The 25,665-nt window shown below is 35.3% G+C and overlaps 1 protein-coding gene across 3 annotated transcripts in view; it reads right to left on the bottom strand.

The window, feature by feature from the left end:
• The window catches only part of cd2ap (CD2-associated protein), a 56,273-nt gene extending 35,175 nt beyond the window's left edge, over window positions 1-21,098 (bottom strand). For 2 of the 3 annotated variants that reach the window (XM_067384142.1, XM_067384143.1), the window contains exons 1-3: window positions 20,823-21,098; window positions 6,604-6,764; window positions 1,574-1,772 (exon numbers count right to left, since the gene is read on the bottom strand). In XM_067384142.1, coding sequence (XP_067240243.1) covers window positions 1,574-1,772; window positions 6,604-6,764; window positions 20,823-20,826 — 364 coding nt within the window. In that variant the 5' untranslated portion in view covers window positions 20,827-21,098. Of the gene's footprint in view, window positions 1-1,573; window positions 1,773-6,155; window positions 6,190-6,603; window positions 6,765-20,822 lie in introns of those variants that run through there. The other variant, XM_067384144.1, reaches the window with a different exon arrangement.
• Window positions 21,099-25,665: the final 4,567 nt, after the last annotated feature.

Below are 25,665 nucleotides of genomic sequence, written 5' to 3'. Positions count from 1 at the left end.
AATAATAATAATAATAATAATAATAATAATAATACTAATATGAAACTTTTCTTAATCAGAATATTAGAATGATTTCTAAAGGATCATGTGACACTGAAGACTGGAGTAATGATGGTGAAAATTCAGCTTTGCCACCACAGAAATAAATTACATTTTAAAATATATTAAATAAAAAAAAAAGTAATTTTGAATTTAAAATATATTTCACAGTATTTCTGTTTTTACTGTATTTTTGATCAAAGAAATTCAGCCTTGATGAGCATAAGACACTTATTTAAAAATATTATATATATATATATATATATAAGATAATTATAAGATATATATTTATCCTATCGACCCCAAACTTTTGAACAGCAATGTATATGTTGCTAACTATTATGGATGAGTAAAACTACATATTTTTAAGAAACCAGTTCCTGGGATGTCTGAATGACAGTTTACCAAATTAGTCTTAAGAAAGTGATACATTTGATAAATAGAAACTTATTTGAAATATATTTTTTGCATTATAAATGTCTTTAGTCATTTTTGATCAATTCAGTGCATTCTTGCTGAATAAAAAATATTAATTTTTTACTGACCCCAAACTTTTGAACAATAGTGAACTTTGGATTATTATATGAATACCATAGTATGTGAATATAGTCATCATTCAGTATCATGGTATATCAAAACGACAGTACCGTTTAATCGAGGGCCCATGTAAACACTATCTCTATGGTTAGCTTGAAATGAAAGCTGCATTGGGCAGAAACTAAACTAAATATCCAATAATTCCTCAAGGGTATAACCTGCACAGAGGGAGGGTAAACGCAACTACATTCCACTGTTATCACTGTTTTAGATGGTTTGTTCAGAAGAAACCTTGAATGTAGGTTGGCATCACAATCGCTGTATTCTGTGATAATGTTCCTATGCAGCTGGAAAGGATCAAGTGGACTTCCTCTAAAATCTGAGACAGTCATACACTCAAGTCTCAGACAGAGGAAATGAAAATAGGCTACATGGCCCAACAGGAAAGCTACTGCTGCCCACTACTGGCCAAAGCTGTCATCTGCTAAACTCTTTTTGTGCTAAACTCTGATTCCAGCTAAACAAACACAGCTAAACATATAGTAATGACAGAATTCACCATATGCTATACTACTGTAAACTACAAACATATCAGCCCACTGTGACAATTTAATGATAAAAAAGCTAAACAATGACACACCAATAACTAATTAACATTAAAAATGCTGTAAGCCATGACGCTAATTTCTGCTAGACTGAATTAGACCACCCCAATACATTGACAATGTGTGGCCTTCCTCCATAGACATGTCAGTCAACTCGATGTCAGCAAACTCAAACACGTGCAAAATGATTAACAGGTAGAGAGCGTTTCTGTTAGGCTACATTTTATGAATGGCTAAAAAGCGTGGGCCACTTTTTTTCTGTTTACATAGTCTAGAGCGGCCACAGAGAAAGGTAGTATTCATTTTATGTGTGGTATTCCTAAACAAAATAGTTTACAGCATCTTTAAGTTTTAAAAAAGATGTGAAATTTGAAATAAAAACAGAAACACACTCTTTTTTGAGGCACGGGGTTGAGAATGGGGTTGTAATCCGAGTCCTCCGGTTGGGATGCCATAGGTACTGATCCTCTGCGCCAGGCTTGCTACATTCTTTGATGCTCGCCGCTGTAACGGAGTCTCATCCTTTACCTCCTTCGCTTCTTTAGCCTCCCTTGGCTCCTCTTTGGACTTTGGCTCATCTTTTTTCACCTCCTTGATTTAAAAAAAAAAAAAAGAAAAAAGAATTACATATAATATCTCTCATTTGATTTCATTTGTTAAAACAGTTCTGGTTACACTTGGCCACGCAAAGCAAAAGCAAAGCAAAGCAAATATAAATCTTCAATTCCTGCGCTATATGCAAATTTAACAGAGTTCAAGACAAGTCAATGAAAGCAACAGATATGGACTATATTTTATTTATCATCAGCTAATAAAGAGAGAGCGGCATCAGGGCTGGTAAGATCATTTATTATCATTACTTTTAATGAAGATGAATGTTAGTTCAGCATCTACGACTTTCAGTTTTATTTGCAAAAGTTTGTGTGTTGGCTTGCTGAAAGAGATTCTTTATCACTTTATCACCTGTGGCAATGAGTGTTTCAGTAGCACTGTCATATATCTGGCTATAACATCTTATATAGCCTATAACACTGCCTCACACATTTAATTTTTAACATTTTGAGAGGAGTAAAATTTACATAAGTGATTTCAACAACCAGATGCATTTACACTTGTCCAGTTTCGTTTGGAATGATTCTCAGACCACCTCCTGAAGTGGTTTGTGTGATCACATTTAAATCTGTCTCAAAAGCGTTTTGGAGGGCATTTACACCTGGTCTTTTCACGAACGTATAGCCACCTATCCAATCAGAGAAAATGCATTAAGAGACCAAGTCTAAACAGGCCCATTAATTTGTCTCTGTATTTTACACATATTTGCCAGTCACAGCAGTGCAAATATACCTACCATGGTATAAATGGTTTAGCAAAATCCATTTGAATGAATGAATTAATGAATGAATCTAAACAACAAGAAAAGCAGGACCTGTAAGTTCTGTTAATTTTTCCATGAATGCCTGAATTCTTTGTAAGGTTAAAATTCACTACTTTTTAACAATACTTTAAGGTCACACCCATGTCATGTAGAACATGACAGAAACCACAAACTAGCACCTGTATACACATGCATTTTTTCAAACACATGTAAATTCACCAACAGAAAAGCCTGCCTCACACATTCATAAAAAGGTGGGGAGAGAGACAGAAGGGAAACAAAGGAGTGATAAGATCTCCAGCGATTAAAGACAGACGTGTTCTCACCCTCTAGTTGAAACTTGCTCTGTTTTTCTCAAAGAATGCTATTTCTGCAAGATCGTTCTAAAACATTTATGGATATAAAAGGGATCTAAAGTAGAACACTTAATTCTATGAACAAGAACAAAAATGCCTGACCTGTGTTACTTCAATTTCAAAACACCTCAGCAATTTGAATTGAATATGACTTTTAAAATTAAATTCTTGAATTTTAATTAAGGTAGTAATTAAAATGTAATAAAATGGAATTAAAATTAGGGATGTCCTGATCAAGTTTTTTGTGCCCCCAATCTTATCAGAGTCATTGAATATTGAATATTGAGTGTCTACCAATAATTTATTAGTTAAACATTAGTTAATTAACATGAACTAACATGAACAATACATTTGTTACTGTATTTACTAATCTTTGTTAATGTTTGTGAATGTAAAATTAACATTAACAAAGATTAATAAATGCTGTAGAAATGCAGTTCATTATTAGTTCATGTTAACTAATGTAGTTAAATAATGTTAACTAATGAACCTTATTGTAAAGTGTTACCAAAGTTACTAAATTCAATCAATCAGTGATATGCAGAGAGTTTGTCAGGGGCAGGGGCTCAAATGTAACAAAAAAAAAGGGCATCTATCTATCACTATGGTGTAATTTCAATATAATGTAGGCCATATAAAATTCTAATAATAAGATACTCACTCTCTCTCTCTCTCTCATATATATATATATATATATATATATATATATATATATATATATATATATATATATATATATATATATATATATATATATATATATATATACACACACATATACATACATGCAACGATATATCGGCCAATAATTGGTATTGGACGATAAAAGCAAATTTTCACACTATCGGCCATTAGTTTAAAAACAGCCGATAGCCAGGGCTGATATATCCTGTCAATCAAAAGAGGGGAGGAAAATACAGTGCATTTGTATTACACAATGATATTACGCAGCGTCTCTCACAAATGTCTCCATGGTTGCAAGGCACGTTCCCTGTGCAAGCAGGGGGTCACAGGCACTGCGTAATATCATTGCGCCTGCTGCACCCATGGTACGGCAGCAAAGTTCCTTGATTATTACGCCGGAATGAGAGTATAGTTCCTAGCCATATCAGCCTAGAAAATTGCAACTTTTCATTTTCCGTCGGTCTTAGTACACAATGTAACTACAGAAGAGTCCAGTTTTAAATAGGAAAAATATTGAAACTCTTTGGTCATTTTTGAGCGAGATGCTAACGGTCTAATCAGATTCAATGAACTATGCTAAGCTATGCTAAAAGTGGTACCGCCAGACCCGGAGATCGGCTGAATGGATTCAATAACACGATAAAACTCAACTGTTTAACTCTAGGGGAGTTGGAAAATTAGGTTATTTTCCAAAAAATTGGAGTGTTCCTTTAAAATCGAGTTAAAGTTATCTGAAATGTAAATCTCAGATTATTTCGTACCTGTTTTTAAGTCTTCAAATAACTCACTTAACATAGAACTAGGATATGATACCATGTTTTTTTGGACATGTACTATGAGTGATAAAATGACATTCTTTGAAGTAATATTTAATTCTACGGTAATTATTAGGTACTATGTAATATCTCAAAGTACCAAAGCATTATCGTAATACATTCACAGTAGTATCACTGAAACTCTCCAGAGGCCTTTTTAGCTGGGTTCAGATGGACACCGTTTGGGATTGAGAGACAGGCATGTGGAGCAGTGCTCGTTTCCTGGAGGCTCCGGTGCAGAATGAAGAATGCCACAGGCTGCATCCGCTCCAAACTTCCTGTCTGAGATGCTGACAAAGAAATTCCTTTTTCTCACTCCCTCTCCTCAATAACTAATTTGAGGTCAGCTTTCCCAACCCTTTTAAAGATCGTGATTTTCTTATAAATAATATTTTTTATATATAATATTCTTATATATAATAAAATAATAAAGTACTACTACAGATATTATTTTACTGATGTCCACGTTCACACTGTCAGTTTTTGGGATTGACGACTGCATTTACTTACAGGTGTGAGTCTTGAAATGTCTCGTTCATACAGCAACTTACAGTAGCGTCTGGAACACTGTCTGTATGAACGTGCACTGAGAGCCATGCCTGTATTCTCTTAGTAACCATAACGACAGTGACCAACGTAATATTAAAGATGGCAACGTCCATAAAACTGAAAAGTCTCATCACTTTTGACATGACAAGAGACCAACTGAACCACGAGTTCATCCCTCACAAATTAATAAACCAACCGAAGCATGTAAACACTGCGCTAGCAGGAGTCTTTAACGCATGACATGGCATTTGAATTTGGGAAAGAAACACAAAACTGACAGGAGCCGCTCCGGCTCCGGTGGAGAACAGTGACTGGATCTAACACCTTCAGATGACATACAGCTTGTATCTCTGTCGCAGTAAGTTATCGAAAGCAAAACCACGTGCAAAACACCCTAGCAGTGACAGACAACTAGCTGTCCAGTGCGGTTCCGTTCACACAGCGAGAATGTGGTTGGGAGTCCCGAAAATGTACAGGTGTGAGTTCAGTTATATAATACGGTTGTCACTCCTGTAAATAACCGTACCGTGTGTGAACGTAACCGTATTAAGGACTAAAATACAGGACTGACAACGATATTCTGCTGCTGTGTGATCGTGACATAGGTTTATTTCAATGGAATTTATGGCCACATTCACACAGCAGCAGAATACGGTTGTTAGAAAGTTGTAAGAATACGCTACTATAAGTTGCTGTGTGGCCTACAATGCATGCATCTAGAGCACATGATCTACTCTAACTCTATCTTAGATCGTTACAAGCTATATCAATCGTGTCTGGATCAGCACATGTATTACAGATGTCCTAAGTTAAGAACTTGCTTTGAAAAGTAATCCGGGATGAATAAAAAAATAAATAGAAAAATAAAATCTTTACTCAAAATACAAATGTTTTAAAAGCAAAATACCAGCAAAATAACTTTTAGAACACAATGAAATAGTGCTGTTCGTGTAAAAAAAAACTTTATTTAATTCTCTTCAGGTTATTTTTTTCCTTTAAATGCCCTTTAAATCTTGTGCTATCTGTGATCTGTCTGGTGATTCAGCAAAACAAGCAATCAAATCAAGTGCCACGTTATGAGAAACTGGATGAACTGAAAACCACCTTAAGACAAAACATTACCAGTAACACGTCTTCCAGACACAACAAGATCTTATTTAGATACGATCTGACAGAAACTAAATTGAGCTCCTACCTGCTCGCTTTCCATGGTCCTCTCCTAAAACCACCTGAGTGTCGACTATAAAATCTTTCCGGGATCAAAGTTCAGTTAAGAGAGTGAAAGATTACCTCACACCCTCCTAAAGGATCTCCGCAAGGAAACAAAAGCAATAATTCCTGCCTTTGACAAGATTTGCCATTACATCCGACTCAATGTGGGTTTCCTCAAGCAGCCTCAACAACTCAAAACACTAATTAAGAGGTACACAAATTGAAGTGGAGATTGAAAATGCAATGACACATGGTTAGATTTCAAACGGAATTCAAAACTTGTAATGTCATACCTAAAGATAAACATTTCCTTCCTATTAACTTTTATTTTTGGCCTTGTGCTAACCACAACCCCCCCATTATTTCGTTACATCACCTCACTTAAAACCAATATACTATACATTACATTAAAAAAAGCTTTTTAAAATTACCTTTACAAAGTTATCTGGGAAAAGGCCTCGTTTCCCATTGAGTTCTCCTTCCATCCATCCATCCTCATCAATTCGTCGCACATTTTTGATCACGTCTCCAAGCCTGAGGGTCAACTCATCTTCGTGGAGGGCTTCATACTCATACTCCACCACCACCTCAACTACAAAGAAAGCAACACACTTCAGTCAGAGTGAAACTAATGCTGTGATCAAGCATCTATGACTTGCTGGCAGAAAAGCACAGATACATAAATGTACTTAACAACCATACAGAACAACACAACAAAGGCCTTTTCACACCAAATACAAACTGATAAAACACAACAAATGAAGATGATAATGGTTTTGACCAACAAATGGTCTATTTGCATTTGAAAATATTTTTCTTTACAAAAGGTGGGCCTGGCAGAAAAAGTTTGGGAACCACTGAGTTAACCTATGATGTTTTTCTTGATATTTTGTGATTTAAAAAAAAAATATTTTATTATATTTTATTTTTTTACATTTAAGGTCAAGAATATGCCTGCAAAGTGTCAACACTGCAAAATGTGTGTACAACATTTCTATTATGACTAAAATGTTTGCTGGTTAACTTAAAGGTGCCCTAGAATTAAAATTTTTTTAAAAAATGTAATTTATCTTGGCATAGTCAAATAACAAGAGTTCAGTACATGGAAATGACATACAGTGAGTCTCAAACTCCATTGTTTCCTCCTTCTTATATAAATCTCATTTGTTTAAAAGACCTCCGAAGAACAGGCGAATCTCAAGATAACACAGACTGTTACGTAACAGTCGGGGTGTGCGCCCCCAATATTTGCATATGCCAGCCCATGATCTAGGCATTATACAAGGGCAGAACGTCTGGATGTGCACAGCTGAATCATCAGACTAGGTAAGCAAGGAAGGAAAACAGTGAAAAATGGAAGATGAAGCAATAATAACTGACATGATTTATGATAACATGATATTTTTAGTGATATTTGTAAACTGTCTTTCTAAATGTTTCGTTAGCATGTTGCTAATGTACTGTTAAATGTGGTTAAAGTTACCATCGTTTCTTACTGTATTCATGGAGACATTGCTATTTTCATTATTAAACACTTGCAGTCTGTATAGTGCATAAACAACTTCATTCTTTATAAATCTCTCCAACAGTGTAGCATTAGCCGTTAGCCACAGATCACAGCCTCAAATTCATTCAGAATCAAATGTAAACAATGTAACAGTATACAATACTCACATAATCCAATGCATGCATGCAGTATGCATGACGAACACTTTGTAAAGATCCATTTTGAGGGTTATATTAGCTGAGTAAACTTTGTTTATGCACTGTTTAAGGCAAGCGCGAGCTCCGGGGGCTGAGAACGCGCGATTTAAAGGGACCGCAACAAGAATCGGCGCATTTCTAATTATGCCCCAAAATAGGCAGTTAAAAAAAAAATCAATAAAAAAAAAAAAAAAATCTATGGGGCTGAAACTTCACAGACACATTCAGGGGACACCTTAGACTTATATTACATCTTGTAAAAAAACATTCGATGGCACCTTTAAATTTCAGGCAGCTGCACAGATCCAAAATGATTTTTTTTTTTTTTTTTATGCATTTCACTGTTAGTTATATTTAAATATTCAGTTTATAAATATTATGTCCAAGTTATTTTTGTAATGTGTGTGAAATATTAATGTTAAAGATTTGTTTGTTTTTCATAGTGTGAATTCTGGTTAATTGTATTGAATCCAATTAGGGTAACTTTTCTGCCCCACCATAAAAATCGTACCAAGATTTTTTAACCTAACACAGGGGTTAAAGCACTATCTAAAGTTCAATATATGAACTTGAATAGCCCAATATTCAAAGAGTTTCCTAATATAGTTGGTTCTGACCTTTAAAGAGTGAATAAACACATTCCGCACCAAGACCAGAAAAGAACCCTGTGGAAATCTAGACCTTGCCCTTAACAGCCACCATTGTTTGACCTCTTTTTTGAGCAAAAACTTCAAAACGACTGGGCCAAGGGCCAGCAGAGCACATCATATAAACAATGTTTTACTCAAATATACTAGGTATGTTCATGGGGACAATGGAACAACAATTTAACAGCAAGGAGAGCAGTTTCAACTCTTTCTCAAGATCTTTGGAATGACCGTATCCAAGCAAACTGGTGTGGTGTCCATCAAGTTTCGGGACAAACAAAATGACAATGTCAGAGCAATATGCTTTTCTCCACTACCTAATCATTACCACGGACACCAGACACAAACATCTCCCAGCCATTTCCAGAGTCTTTGGAAAGTGGACAGAGTTAGGAAAAATGCTAAATCTGACTGTGAGAGTTGCATGAGTCAAAGAAGAATGTGATCAGCAGCATACACACACAGTACCTCTGTTGACAGAGGTTATTTACACAGCGATGCCAGAGATAGCAGAGACTTCTCATGGAAAACACAGGGAAGAGGTCAGCGTGTCGCACGGGCTCTCATCCCTACCTCAACTGGTTATGTCTGTGCACAGTATTGCTACAAACAGGCATGTTACGGTTATAATCATCAAATGAAATTCCCTGTACATCCCACATATTCTGAGGAATTCTTTTGGGAACATCTGTTGAGAGAGGCAAAATAAACCGGTTCAGGCCAACATGATGAGGAAGAATCTGTGAAATATGCCCCATCATACTGATTTTATCGGAGTAAAGTTTGTCACTAGTAGTTGCTGGATGTGTATTAATAAGATCTTGTTTTTATTTGAGTTCTGACAAGGAAGCAAATATGGCAGGTATACAGATTGCAACCTTGAATAATGTATCACTACACCATTACTTTGACCAGAAGAATTCACAATAAAGATATTATCATGATGTCTAGAAATTTAAAAATAATAACAAACATTGCTACTAGTCAATTTAATCTTTACATTTGTTTATTTTGTGTTTTCTCTATTTTCATTTTATGCTAGGAAGCGACAAGCGTTATCAAAGACTATAGAATAACACAAGACATGTCACTCGTATTGTTTTGAATGGGAGAAAGTGGGAAAATGGGAAATTTGGAAAAAAAATTATGAGACAGTTGTTGTCAGAATTCATTGGTGATTTCAAATATGAAATTTAATCGAAAGCTTGGCAAACAGCTTTGGAGAATTTGATGTTTCCCCATTCAAAGAGATAGGAGCTGCATGGATGCCCAGGATGCCCGAGAGGCATTTCAAAGATGGCCGCCGAGTGAAATGACTTGTCTTAAAGGGACTTTGGCGTTATGGAGCAAAACAGCCATCTGCTGTTAAAGTGCCAACCAGTTACTGGTGCTGGATTATATAGGATATTGTCAATACCTGTGTACTGTGACAGTCCTACATCATATCATCATTTTCCATATATACATAGTTTTTCCACCATTGAGTCCCCATTGTTTAGGTAGGTGTTTAGGTACATGCAGCTAAATTACTATTTTACTAGTGTTGTCAAAAGTACCGACTTCAATACTAAAATGCTTCTCAAAAAATAAAGTGCAGATGATGAACGAATGACAAAGAAGCACAAAAAACTAACGTACAGTACACAAGAGTAAATACAAACAAGTGTTCGTTGTTAGTCGCCAACAGCACAGCAGCTCCAGACAATCAATGACACTCAAACCCAGTTTTACTCACATATGAAGCGGAATCAAAGCAGCCTCCACATCTCTTTTCAGGCTTTCCCGCTTAGCTCTCTCCAACGCTGGAAAGCCTTTCTAATATTATAGGTGCCCTACAACGTTCTTTCACAAGATGTAATATAAGTCTAAGGTGTCCCCTGAATGTGTCTGTGAAGTTTCAGTTCAAAATACACCATAGATTTTTTTTAATTAATTTTTTTATCTGCCTATTTTGAGGCATCATTAACTATGCATCGATTCTGGCTGCGGCCCCTTTAAATCTCGCGCTCCCTGCCCCACCCGAGCTCTCGACTATAAAACAGTGCATAAACAAAGTTCACAAAGCTAATATAACCCTCAAATGGATCTTTACAAGATGTTCGTCATGCATGCTGCATGCATGCTTCGGATCATGTGAGTACATTATTTATTTGGATGTTTACATTTGATTCTGAATGAGTTTTATAGTGCTCCGTGGCTAAAGCACCTTTAAGGCTGGTCCTAAAGTCATAACCCTTCATTCCAGTAATATTCTTTTGAGCTGTTTTGTATTGTCTCTCAACATCTCTTTCTGCGTTTTTTTCTTCTTCTTTCTTTTTCAAATCTCCCGATTGCTCGTTCTGTCTCCATGACCGTCATACGCCCCCCTAATGCCGATTAGACGTTTGTTTTTGGTGTCGGCCCGATTACCTTCCAAATAGTGTTGTTGAAAAAATACATACCCCACATTTAACTTCACCTGCATTTCATACATCTACACTTGAATAGACCATTTCATAAGAGACAGGTCACACAAGGTCAAGCATCTTACAAGTGAAGTTTAAAACAGTAGATAACCAAGCACACAAGCCAAGCCTTTTTGAGCAAACGCCAAGCCATGTGCTGCAATCTCTCCTCTTGAATGGATATATGCGACCACTATCTGTTTTTAGCACTTTATGAAGGCCGGCTGCCTCACAGTCATTGTCTCTTCCTCTTCTTGTTTTTTGTATTTTTAAGAAGACAAACTTACATATAATGTCAAACCAACATAAATTGTGGTTAGGTGGTTCTGCTTCTAATTTCGTCTTGAGCCTGTTTCCAAACCAAAAAAAGAAAAAAAGAAGAACTTCCAAATTAACTCAGTCTAAAGGCTTCATTAGTGTGTCACTAGGCACACAGAAAATGCATCCTTTATTTTGTATGCTGCACTTTTATCGCAAAGAACACAGGTCAGTGTGAATACAACTGAATTGCAGATGGTAGCTGAGGTCAACTAAAAGTGTCTAGAAAAACAGCATGGTTGCTTTGTGTAGTAGCTCATGTATTCTAAGTTGTGAGGACAGTTTGCTGACTTAGACTCTCTGTTTTTGCATGCCAAAGCATCCTGATCTAGAGCAGAGCTTTGCAGAAATTGTCATAATGACAAGGTTGGCCGACTTGGCACGAACGTCAGGAGCAAGGCGCAAATCCAGAATACACGACTCTGCTTTCATTCGCTCTTATTCCCTCTGCAGCCATTCAGAAAGGAAAACAGATTAGGTAATTTACTTCTCTGCTTTCGTAGTGCCAAAATGTTTTAAAGCTTTACTCAAAACGCTATTCACAGTTGCCAGTTTGTGAATAACTGCATGAATAAGCCGGGTCAGTGAAATTATACAAAAGACTAAAGAAAGACAGTAGAAAATAACTTAATGGAGGCTTTAATAATTACTACTTAAGTTTGATCCAACAAGCAATACAATCTTTGAAATGATCTCTCAAACTAAGTGGTACCTTGTTTAGTCTAATCTTTGGGAAAAGTTACAGAATCATACAGCAGATGGGTTAAAGAGCGAAAAAACACAAGGACTATAATGCTTTCACTGTACAGTTCTTGCCATCTTAAAGTAAAAGTTCACCTATTAATGTAAATTATGTCATTATTATAATCATCTGTAATAAAGAATCTTCAAGTATTTGAGTTCCATGAAAAACAACTGCATGCATAGAGGTTTGGAATGACAGAAAATAATGACAAAATGTTTATTTCTGGGTGAACTTTTCCTTTAAATTAGAGTCTGATGTGAAAAGAAAGCAAATTATGATGACTTTGCCATTAAAAACACCTATAGGTAAGGAGAAAGCATGTTTGAAGGTACACTACATTTTAAAGTTTTTGGTCAATAATTAAATGATTATTTTTATTCAGCAAGGATGCATTAAACTGATTAAAAGTGACAGTAAAGACTTGTTACAATAAATCCATTTCAAATTAATGCTGTCCTTTTGAACTTTCTATTCATCAAAGAATTGCAAAAAAATGATCATGGTTTCCACAAATATATTAAAGGTGCTCTAAGTGATCCTGGGTGGAGTAACTTCCTGTTGACGTTTGAAGTTTTGTCAAACAAAACAGACGCTAGCTAGACCCTCCATCCTCCTCCTCCCCCTCCGTGCTTCCTGAAACAGTCATGAACGCGCATTTAAAATCATTCTTGTCGGTTATTGGCTGGAGCATGTTTATTATGTTTCGTGGTCCAGGCTGCACCAGTTTGTTTTTATTGCCGTTTTCGGAGCTTGTGGCGACTACAGAGAAAGCAGTTTTTTACAGTGTGTTCAGGGGACAGGCAGCTAGCGGATACTGAGGAGATGTTTGCTGTATGTGACAAAAAATGTTTTGGCCTAAAAACGCGTGACATCACTTAGAGCACCTTTAAGCACAACAACTGTTTTCAACATTGATAATATTAAGAAGAAATGTTTCCCTAAGCATCAAATCAACATACCAGAATGATTTCTGAAGGATCATATGACTCTGAAGAGGAGCATGAACTGAAACTCAGAGTATAGGCTACTTGCCTCAAAGACATGAGAAGTATGTCTAGGGCTGGGTACCGAACTCGATACTTTTTAGGTACCGATCGAACTGCCTCGATACTACCGAGTATCGAAAAGTGTCTTGTCATTCGGTACCAAAATTTCGGTACCTCAGAATGGAGCCGAGTAGAGGGGCGGAGAAATGCTTTCGCTGTCTCGTTGAGGAGCAAGTAACGTTGCACTACATTATTATTTATATCTAAATATATAAAACTATATGCGCGAGAGAGACCCTATGTGCGAGAGGGCGAGTGAATCAACGGTTTCGTTTTCAGTTTATCTCCGAATGGACGGGTGAGAAACGGCTGTTTATGTGAGCAACCGGTTCACTACAGATAATACTGTTAACAGAAAACAAAAGTGTCGCACTGCCTGCAGAAACAGCGGAACGCGCAATGTTTTTTAGACTAGTTATGGACAGGTACAACACACAGCAGCTTTACATCAGCGTTCGTCCCTCAAGTCTATGGAAACACGCGACCGGTTCGTGACAGGCTCGTTCGCCCGCACGAGCACAGGCTCTGCCTCTGGCTCCAGAACGCGAACAATTCTGCTGAAAAAGGGGTATCAGCGTCCTCCTGATACTGCGGATAATCTGCGGGTCGGGCCAAGTAATAAAAAAATAACATTCAAGTTAATTGCAGGTGGATGAGAGATGAATCATTAATGTGTTGATTTTAAAGACACAGAACTCTTATTTCAACGAACTTGCGTCACTCTTACTTCCGCTTTGATCTTGTTAATAATAATTAATTTTTTGAAGAAGAACAATTGCTGAGTGATTTAAAAAGAGCCTCACATACTGAATTTTTGCATTGAAAACTAAACTTTATTAAAACTATTTGCACTGATTTATTGTGTTGGGTAAATTTAGTTAATTTGTGCTTTTTTATTCCCCGCAGTGGCTCAGGAGATGAGTCTTTGAGTCTGAAAAAAGTCAACAAAATTAAAATATAAAACCAAATTTTTTTTTTTTTTTTTTTTTGAGGTTATGTAATCTTGTTTAAACAGATTTTATAAAATTGGTATCGAAAAAGGTATCGTTTAGGTATCGGTATCGAAGTCAAGGTATCGGTATCGTCTCGGTATCGAAAATTTTTGAACGATACCCAGCCCTAAGTATGTCTATAGAAAGCAATGAACCAATACAAATCGAAAGAAATACTCTCTGCTTATGTAATCCGTATGAAGGGTGCATTTCTCTCTATAAGCATGCTCACTATACTGCGGAGATGGAGAGGCAGCATTATCAACTTCATCTTTGCAGCTGACAGTGACTCAGAAAACACTAGTTTATTCATAATTAAAATGACTCCTTGCTATTTTTTGACATGTTCATAATCATTACTTTTGCCTGTGCTTTGCAGCAATGTTTATGCGTGTACTTGAACGTGGAATAGGCTATAAAGGGGGCATAGGGGTAGGTGATATGACCAAAATTTTATTTCATGTATAATGACAAATTTTATTTTATGATAACGATATATATCTAGCCTACAGCTATTTTTATTTTATGTTTGTTTTTATAAATAAGAAACAAATTACAAACAGTAGGACAAATACACTAGAGCAAAGACACAAATTAAACTTTACATTTTTAAGCTGCAGTAGGTTTAACAAATACTCCAGAAATTGAATAATTAGGTGCATAACTAAAACAGTCTTCACTGTATGAATCAGATATGAACTGATTCCTATTAAAGGTACAAAAGTGATTTAGTCAAAAGCAGTGTATGATTTTCTCTTTGTCTTTTGTTGTTTGATTGACATTAATGAGACAGACAGCAGTTTATTATACTGCTGTCCCTTTAAAACTGAATGCACAGATCCAATTTACTGACACACATCCAGTTTTCACCCAGCTGTTTACATTAATTTAAGACAACCAGCTATGTTTACATGAATACTCCACACAACAGGCATTTTGACATTATTGTGGGTCTATCTGACCATTCAAGCACAATAAGATGTGAAAGAGAACTGAATTCACAATTGCATGCTGTCTAAGAGAGGTGGCTTTCTGTGTGTGCTTCAGCTGTGTGTCGTGAGCACCAACCACAAGGAGTTCTTTTTCGCAGCTTATTGCGCTCAACACCAAGCACATCTCACTCTTTATTTTCTCATTCATACATTTATTTATCCCTCCTATGTGTATATAACTTTAAGTAGTACTGTGCTACGTGGATATATACACCGCAAACTATAAACTATACAGTAAAATCTCTAACGATAGACATTTTATACCGGTGTTCATGATATATGCCCTAATTAGGCCCTAATATATATATATATATATATATAATTTTATTTATTAAAGGCTCATTATGGTTTAGTATTTCCCCCAGTATATATTCAAGTAAATAAATTAATATAAACATGCGATCAGTCAAATAATGGCTTAAATTAACGACTAATAATCGACTAGATAAACCTTTAGTCTGGGACAGCCCTAAAACACAGTCACTTATGGCTTACGTGAACGAAAACAATTGAGAAAGAAAATGGATGTGTATCATATTGGATCTGTGCATTCGGTCTTAAAGTGACAACAGCCTAATATTTCTGCTTCTGTCCATGTCATTTATGTTAATCAAACAACAAAATACAAAGAAAAAAAAAAATCACTTTTGTAGCTGTAACAAAGATTAATTATATTTAATTTTTACAGTGAAGGCTATGCAGTGTTATTTTACATTTGACTGTTCAATTTCTGTACCTGAATACTGTTAGACTTACCTGCTTACTTCATTTGTATCTTTGTTCTATTGTATTTATCCATGTAAAATTTGTTTATCAGCCTATTTTCTATGCAGATTCACTCCACTACAAAATCACCCCAATCATTCAAGATTGAGCTATTCCAGTCATCTGGCGATTTTTTTTTTTTTTTTTTCATTTAGCAATATATTCCAGAAAACTAAATATTGCAATGTCAGTTTTTTTCCAATATCATTCCGCCCTAGTAACTTCATTACTTATCTATACAATGGAAAATGTTGACTACAACACTTAAAAGTCAGTCCCTGCCTTAGGCTGGAGTGTAATGCTGTGTTTTTGAGTTTGACATTTGCAAGATTTTTAACAAATGTTTCAATGTACAACCTCGTACCTGACCTATGTAAAATAATTAATTAATTAATTAAATAAAACCAAACTAGGGTTGGTTACTTAACATTCATGTAGTACAAATAGGTGGCTCTTGGCCCAGATTAAAAAGTCTGATTATGCAAGACTAATTAGTGATAAAACAATGACTTCACAGCTCTAAATGTAAATTCCTGCTGAAAATGTCCTTGATACTGAACATAAATGAAATGTGCATAAAGTGGTTCTTTAAAAAAAACGTGCTGACAACCTCAAACATCCACAGACAAAATTTTCAGAGCATATGTTCACTGTAGAAGTGTAAGCCAGACGAGTCGTGTGTGACATGAAGAGGTCAAACGTTAAATGGGTCAGTGGTTTAATAAAATAAAATTACTACACTAAACAAAAACACACACACACACACACAATCAATATGTGACTGGAGCTTGGAAGAAATAGGGCACCTAATATGGGACATTTCATTTCAATTCAACCTCATAGCGCCCTTAAGCAGTTTGGATTGGCCTAATCAAGACCCTGGCTGACACAAACAAACACACACACACACACACACACTGAATAAACAAGTTCTCATTTAAAGATATGAAAATTTACATGGAAAGCAGAATTTAGACCAACCAGAAGGGAATTTCCAGCAACACTTCAAGAAAGAGGGTTTTTTTCCCCAACACGCATATATGAAAAGTTTGAAAGGTTAAGTTATAAAGTCTTTTGACTAGTGTGGAATATGACAACAACCACCATCAAGTCCTTAAACAAGTTATTTTATTAATCTATTTATTTATTTTTTGAAAGGACAATTATCTTGACTCCATTAGCAAGCTAGCCTGCTACTCCTCAAAGTCATACATGAAGCTGCTAACTTTTTGATTTCTCCAAACAAAAATTTTTGTTTGGTTCACAAAGAAAACACAAAAAGGAGTCAAAGTCTGAGACCACATATGAGATTCTCAAGACATGTCAGTCAAATACAGTAATATATCTAAGATTATTATACATTCTTCGGATGTCAACCAGAGTCCTTTCTTTAAAATCACTTGGAACAATAACTAGTAGTGCAGTAGTCAGCATGTAGGGAGAGGCTCGGGAGATTCTTCACATATTTTCAGCTTTAGGCTTTTGCATGATGTCATGAGCAGTGGTTCTCTGACAAGGAGAGAGTTTAATTAGAACTGGTTCTACTTCATTTTCTAAAAATACTGAAACAAAATTATTTTAATGCATTGGTTATTATTAACAGTTCTTCACCATCTGCTTTCTTCCACTAATGTGGAAAAACATCATACTGAAGGATAGTGTTTCCATTGCCACTACTGAATATACAGTGGCACGGCAAAAGAAATTAGTGCATGTAGAACTAAATGTGATGTTGTCAGTTCAAATCAGACTAATCATTACAACGGTTCTTCACTGAACTGCAACAGTAAAATTTTTGTTAAAGTCCACCTGTGATGAAAATCAGGTTTATTGTTTATATGTCTATGTGGTATATTTAATATATTTTAAAACAAACCATGTGCAAATTCATATGTCAGCACCATTGCAGAGTAATTTTCTTCTTAAACCTGCAGTGAAAAAAAGATTTGAAATCGCTGGTGTCTGTGACGTCACAAACTACCTTGTAACCAATCCAGTCAACATGCCGGCGGGCTTTAGCATATCATTAACAGCAAACTAGCAGGGGAGTCTTGAGAGAAGCCAGGTTATCCCGGTATACTTTTGAGTCATTCAAAGCGTTTTTAAGGATATCTGACTCTGTCATGGAGAACATGGTTTGTGTAATATTAGCAACACATTATTAGCTGTTTGATATCATAGTCAAGCAAAAGGCTAATCATATTAATTACCATTATGTGTCTGATGTTGTAAAAAGCGATACCACTTTTGCAGCATTTACCTCAGTAAGTTGACTGAGTGGATCTCTGAGCTGGCGTGAGCAAGTGGGAGTGGGGCTAATTTGCATATTCACTGATCCGTGTTTATTAAATGAGGCAAGGGTGTAGAGTTACATTCAAGCTATTTTAAGGCATGAAGATTTTTTTTCCACAGGAAATAAACGTTTAAATATGTAATTTTGGTCATGATCAAAGAAGAGTTTTAAGGGATAAAATTATTGACTACGGGGGACTTTAAGAAATTAATACTTCTATTCAGCTAGGAAGCATTAAATGGTAACACTTTATTATAAGGTGACATAGTTACACATTACTACATGTACTTTCTATAGTAATAAATTATGCATAATTACAAGTAACTGACCCTAAAACAAACCCTAACACTAACCATAACTCTGTAGTAAGTACAAATAGTTATTTAATATTACTCAGAACATATGAGTAAGTACAATGTAACTACATCACCTTAAAATAAAGTGTAACCTATTAAAATTATCAAAAGTGACAGTAAACACTACATTGTTACAAAAAAAAAAAAAAAATCTATTTCAAACAAATGCTGTTCTTTTTAACTCTTTATTGAAAGAAAAAAATAAATCTTACAAATACATAAAATTGATTTTAGGTTAGTTGTAGACAAAATAGATAGTTAAAATTGTAACAATATTTTGCAATAACTGTTTTACTGTATTTTTTTATCATATGAAAACTTGGTGATCAAAAAACACTTTTTTTTTAAAAACATTAAAAAAAATAATAAGAATTGTACCAACCCCTAACTTTTGAATGGTAGTGTAATTGGGACCAATTGTTCTTCATAAACTAAAAGATTAGTTGATGGAATTGTTAAGTAATCAGAACTGTTAAGTGGAATCTGAATCTGGACAAGAATAGCTCATTCACATTGCTACCAGAGGATGGCAAAAAGAATGTAGTTGATCTCTAAATATTAAAATCCATTACATTAAGAAATATGCAAACTACACAGACTATAAATGCACTACTAATTAACTAAAAAAGCCACCCTTTAGCTGTTAAAACAAAATCACAAGACCTGTAGAACAATATTCCCATGAGAGGAAGAAAAGATCAGTGTTAAAGAACCCATCTGAAACCAGATATCAGTAAGAAACATCCACCTATTTTCATTTCGCCTGCATTGTCTGCAGTCAAGACCTGACATGACCAAGCGATGTCCACTTGCACCTGTGTAAAGTACACTTATTACTCTAACACACTTCCATACTTCCTGACGAGCTTAGTTTCCAATCCTGCGCTTACATAACTTTGTGACAACATGATGAATTACTGGCGGGAGTGGGAGCACTCAAGGCCACGAAAGCAACCTGCCTGCCAGCCAGATGAACCCGGCAGCCCAAGCCACACATTTACAGCATACATACAGCTGGGAAAACAAATGACCATTATGCCCAATGTAACATCTAAAACCCCCAACATTTTCCTCAGAACTTCTTCCTGTAAACGTCAGTGCTTCTGTACACACTAAACAGGTTGTGTTCGAGATCAAAACTCTGGCCTAGAGTGTAATACCAGGAGCTGACTTCACATAAAACCCATAATTCAGACTATAAAATGGGTGACAAAGAAAGATCTAAGACAGTTTTGACCAATAGCCATATTTACCAGTCATACAAATTTACTTTGTCACTTCTGGCTACTAACAATACAAGCATGAGCCAAAGGCTTGGTTACCTGACAGAGAACATAGCCAATAAAACAAACACAGCACTGACTGCCTCACTAAACAGCACAATAAAAGTAACTGCTTATGAGAATACAGTGAGTTCAATTGGTGTCAAAAACCTGAAATAGAGAGGAGTAAATATGGAAATGAACCTCACTCAAAAGAGGATTTGTAGACAGCTCATAACATTTGCACTTTATTCAAACCAGCAGAGTCGTGCAAAAGAGCATGACCGTGCAGAACAGGTACAAACCTAACGTTTTCCACTATAACATTTGTTTACCTAATTCCTACCTAACTTTTAGGGGATGCTTCTTATTAAAGCCGCAGTCAACATAAATAACTGGAATCATTAAGTTAGCATATAGCTGATTCTTATTAGTCGTACAAGTGGTTTTGAACTTCACAATGACACTGGTTATTGTTTATGTTATTAATAATAGTAGTACCTCGATTTATGGCACAGGGGGTCATGTGATGTAAACATGACGGCGCCCTTAAGGGGGCGACCCGCTTCGTATTAAATAAAAAAGCTTTTTCTCAAAAACTGATATGGTCTTGATTTTTTTATATTACGTGAGTGTATGTCACTGGAATGGATCTATCAAAAGTGCAGTTTATTTATTTAAATATAAAAAAAAAATTCATTAATAAAAAATTACAAAGTACACCTTTAAGGGGGCTTCTTTGGAACTAAGCCACAGCAACTAGTACAAACTGCTTTAAAACTAATCAAACAACGTAAATGCCACTTACATCCGAGAGGTAAACAATAATAATGTAGTGGAAGGGCAGGGAGTCATTAATCTTGACGCAAAACGAAAGGAATTTACTGGTTTGGACAAGCTTAGCCAGTTTGCGACACTGGCGCCTCAAATACTCATCTGATCACAAGTTTTTTTTCCCCCCTTTATTCAACGTGGATACAGTTTCTTCTTTTAAAATAACTTAAGTGACTCGCTCGCGCTGTTCCCTTGGAAGCTGAAACGCGGAGTGACACTGTAACTGATCCAGAAGAACAGAGTTGAACTCACCCATACTGTCCTTCGATACGAGACCGTCTTGATCTGATGTGTACAATCTGCCGTCCTGGTAGCTGATGTTAGCTAGCAGGATGAATGCTAGCAGTAAATCCTACTTGTGCGTGGAATCGTGCTGGTGAAGTGCTTGTTAGCGAATTTATTTGCGATATTAATCCATTCGACTTGGTTTAAATGTCGGCCTGTTGTTAAACTATGAGGTATGATTCTTAAGAGTACTGTGCAGGAAGTTATCCCGAAGTCTCCACCTTTCTTAGATTTGCCTGCGCGATATTTCATCGGGAGGATCCCGCGAGAAGTCAGAGTTCCTCGCTGGAATACAAGAGGCTGAAGTGTGACATTTTAATGTAAATTGAGCATTCAAGCACAAATGTTCAAATACACGCAAATCTTGCAGTGATTTAACTATATACAAATTTAACAACTATAACTTATTTATTATTATATTATGAATAGGCCTATATAGGTTACTCGTGATCATGTTGAGCAAACATTTTGGAAAATAGTATTTTATTGTATATGAAAAAAAAAATCACATTAAGTATTTTTTGTTTATTATGTTTTAAATATTTTAATACAAAAATAAATATGAGGAAATACATTGGGGGTGGGGAATATCAATCATTTGCAGGCACTTTCTTGTGATATTTTTGTCAACATAGTTTGCAGGCGGTGAAAGGAAATCTCGTCTTCGCTCAGCCGAATGTCTCTCTGTGGCTGAATTATTTGCATTAAATTTGGATATTAAGCTGCTAACTGTAAACTGAAATTGCCCCAATCAAAGCCAATTTCCATAAGCATGCACTTCCCTATGTTTTTATGGCTGGTTTGAAATGATATTTTCTCTGCTTGCGTCCATGATTACAGAACAACCACAACAATTAAATTTACTGTGGAAGATCAGTTGCAATAAGACTAAATCTCTATTGAAGGGAAAGATCCATGGTAATATGGACCACATTGTGCTGTGGCACTGTTAGCACTAAATGTATTGTTGTTATAGTAAATACTTATGCAATAATAAAAGAAAATAATGAAAGAAAAAACAATAATAAAGCAAAATGGTCAGATTATGCTGTCATGTTCGGATTGGATATTTATGGGAAAACTAACCAAAAAAAACCCAACAACAACATAATTTTGTATTTTTATATGACATTTTTTATAACTTTTATATGACTTTTCAGAAAATTATGAATTTCTGTGAACTGTATTACCGTTACGATTAGCTACTTCACACCAAATCTTGGTTAATGATAAGAAAAGCAGTTATGACGGTTATAAAGAGAATTAAAATACTATGAATAATATAAAAGTTATGGAAAAATATCTTGCACTTAAAAACATCTGTGTTCAGAAAAAGCCAAAAGATGGCGTCAACCCACAATTTGCATCCATCTACAAAATAAACATCTATGGGGTCATAAGGTCCAATGGTTTCCACTAGAAATGGAGCTCCAGAATGAAGTCATGCTTTCCATGCGTTTCCCCTAATCCCTAGACATAAACATCATTGAAACTTTATGGGTCGTTCCAAAGCAAAAATTGTAGATTTATAAGTGTTTATTGTATCCCCTCATAAACACAGTTCAGAACTACTATCAGCATTCCAAGTGCAAATGGTCCTTAATAAATAACCAAATGGTTTCTGTTATTTTGTTATTTTACCTTTATATAGACGTGAAGTATAAGTAGCATTTATTTAAATATATTATTGCGGTTTTTGTCTCTCCCTGCTGGGCACTTCAAGCTATCGCGTAGACTTGCACAAACAGACGTTGCCTCCTTTTATACCATATACTTACTAAACATTCACTTTAAACTGCCTAAGTACCAACTGAGAAAACCTAGTCATAGTCTTAGACCTCCCTTAAATTCATCATCAGTTGTAGAAATGGCTTTTTATGTGAGATCAAATAAAGTTCATGTCCTCAAAACTGCATTTTTTTATATTTTCTTTGCCAGCAGAGGGCAGAATATGAACAATCTACAAAACTAAGACAAGGTGGAATGACACTATTTTCTTTTACTTTTCTTTAATTTATTTACTGTTCTCTGTATGACTTTAAATGTTTTTTTTTTGTTTTTTTTTTTTGTTTTTTTTTTGTTTGTTTTTTGCCACATGAAATCAAATGGTGGTATGGGTGGTATGAATATAAAGCAAACTCTTTATTGATCTTCATTGATTGCTGAATGTACATGCAGATCAGAGTACAAAAATGATTGGTACACCAGGCAGGTCATAATTATTATAATGTTATTTTAATGATGCTTTTGCACCACAAAGCCTCAAATTGAATATATAAGATTTTTTTTATGCTAAAAATGTTATACATTTGCATATGAGTGGAAAACATGAAGGTACATGAAACCCTTTTTATGCAACAATATATATTCAACTTAATCCCATTTTTGTATTCTGATATAAACAATAAAAATTGGGGTTTGTTTTATAATATAATATAATAATTAATAAAGTATTTACATATAATATTAAAGCCATTTTGAGTATTGCAGTTCTAATTATTAATTACTGACATGCAAACATTTTAGACATATCTGTGAATTCTTGAACTACAGATGCTCTCTTACATCTCTTTACATTCTGCAGCATACAGTATGCCGAGTAACAAACAATCTCACGTCAGAACACATAGATGATTCTGTGTTTATAAAATAAGAGCTTTAAGTCCACAGTGCTGGTGGAATATTGTTTGTTTAAAGCACTAGGTGGTGTGTTGCACAAATAGCATTATTGTTGCACATTTCAGCATGGATGCACAAATGTTAGGCAGACCGAGGCTTTTCTCTTACCCTATCATCTGAGTCAACCCACTTAGAGTGATTTCCTGAGGCAGAAACTGTGTGGCACGTGAGAGCATTTCCCCATTTCATCCTTTTAGCTCTCAGCTGCACGTGTAGGCCTGTGCCAGATGGTGTGCTCTTCATCTGCCAGTGGCCTCTGAGCTCTGCCTGTCTGAGACACACTGGAAATGATGATCTCCTGTTTTTGTGCCAGTGACACAGAAGAGCATTCTGTTGCATATATCTGAGGCCTGACAATGCAACGGTTTGGATGTGGTGCTTTCTTTCAAACAGTAATGCAAATGAGACTGGACAGTGTAGCCATGGGCATACACAGAAACATCCATAGTACATCCATTCATATGTATGTATAGTTTATAGTTATATTTAAACTTGTAGTTTATTATGATTATTTTATTGATTTTTACAAAAATATTATATATTAATAATAATTCTAGATGTGTTTTTAAATTGTTTGTATATGTGTGTAATTGTGTTATATGTTATACGCTTTTTGGATTTTAATAGACAAAAACTTAAGAATCTATGAATGGATCATTATTACAGTTATTATTATGTTTCTAGCATGTTATATGTTTGGCAACGGTTCTTTTAACCCTTAAAGATGGAGTGTGTCACTGTAATAATGATCCATCCATAGATTCTTAAGTATTTGCCTATTAAAATCCAAACAGCGACTTTTTTATTCCTGTGATTTAAAGTTGAATTTTCATTATTACTCCAGTCTTCAGTGTCACATGATCCTTTAGAAATCATTCTAATATGCTGATTTGCTGCTCAAGAAACATTTCTTATTGTTATCAATATTGAAAACAGTTGTGCTGCTTAATATTTTTTGTGAAAACCATGATACACTACCATTTAAAAAAAAAAAGTTAAATAAATTAATATTTTTATTTAGCAAGGACCTTATAAACTGATTAAAAGTGACAGTCGAGACATTTATAATGTTAAAAGATTTATATTTCAAATAAATGCTGTTCTCTTGAACTTTTTATTAATCAAAGAATCTTAAAAAATTGTTTCACAGTTTTCACAAAATATTATAAGCTGTTTCATTAAAGGTGCCCTAGATTCAAAAATTGAATTTACCTCGGCATAATTAAATAACAAGAGTTCAGTACATGGAAATGACATACAGTGAGTCTCAAACTCCATTGTTTCCTCCTCCTTATATAAATCTCATTTGTTTAAAAGACCTCCGAAGAACAGGCAAATCTCAACATAACACTGTTACATAACAGTCGGGATGTACGCCCCAATATTTGCATATGCCAGCCCATGTTCCCAACATTATGAAAGGCATTAGACGAGGGCAGAACGTCTGGATGTGCACAGCTGAATCAACAGACTAGGTAAGCAAGCAAGAACAACAGCGAAAAATGGCAGATGGAGTGATAATAACTGACATGATCCATGATAACATGATATTTTTAGTGATATTTGTAAATTGTCTTTCTAAGTGTTTCGTTAGCATGTTGCTAATGTACTGTTAAATGTGATTAAAGTTACCATCGTTTCTTACTGTATTCACGGAGACAAGAGCCGTCATTATTTTCATTATTAAACACTTGCAGTCTGTATAATGCATAAACACAACTTCATTCTTTATAAATCTCTCCAACAGTGTAGCATTAGCCGTTAGCCACGAAGCATAGCCTCAAACTCATTCACAATCAATGTAAACATCAAAATAAACACTGTATTTACGCAATTAGACATGTTGCAAGACGAACACTTTGTAAAGATCCATTGTGAGGGTTATATTAGCTGTTTGAACTTTTTTATGTTGTTTAAGGCAAGCGTGAGCTCTTGGGGCGTGGAGCACGAGATTTAAAGGGGCCACACACCCTGAATCGGCTCATTTCTAATTGTGCCCCAAAATAGGCAGTTAAAAAATGAATTAAAAAAAAAAATCTATGGGGTATTTTGAGCTGAAACTTCACAGACACATTCAGGGGACACTTTAAAAAAAAAAAAAAAAGTTCTAGGGCACCTTTAATAGTTTTCA

Source organism: Chanodichthys erythropterus, chromosome 4, assembly GCF_024489055.1.
Source record: "Chanodichthys erythropterus isolate Z2021 chromosome 4, ASM2448905v1, whole genome shotgun sequence".
Taxonomy (NCBI): Eukaryota; Metazoa; Chordata; class Actinopteri; order Cypriniformes; family Xenocyprididae; genus Chanodichthys; species Chanodichthys erythropterus.
The sequence above is the reverse complement of the archived record's forward strand: the minus strand, read 5'-3'. Positions and strand labels throughout refer to the sequence as shown.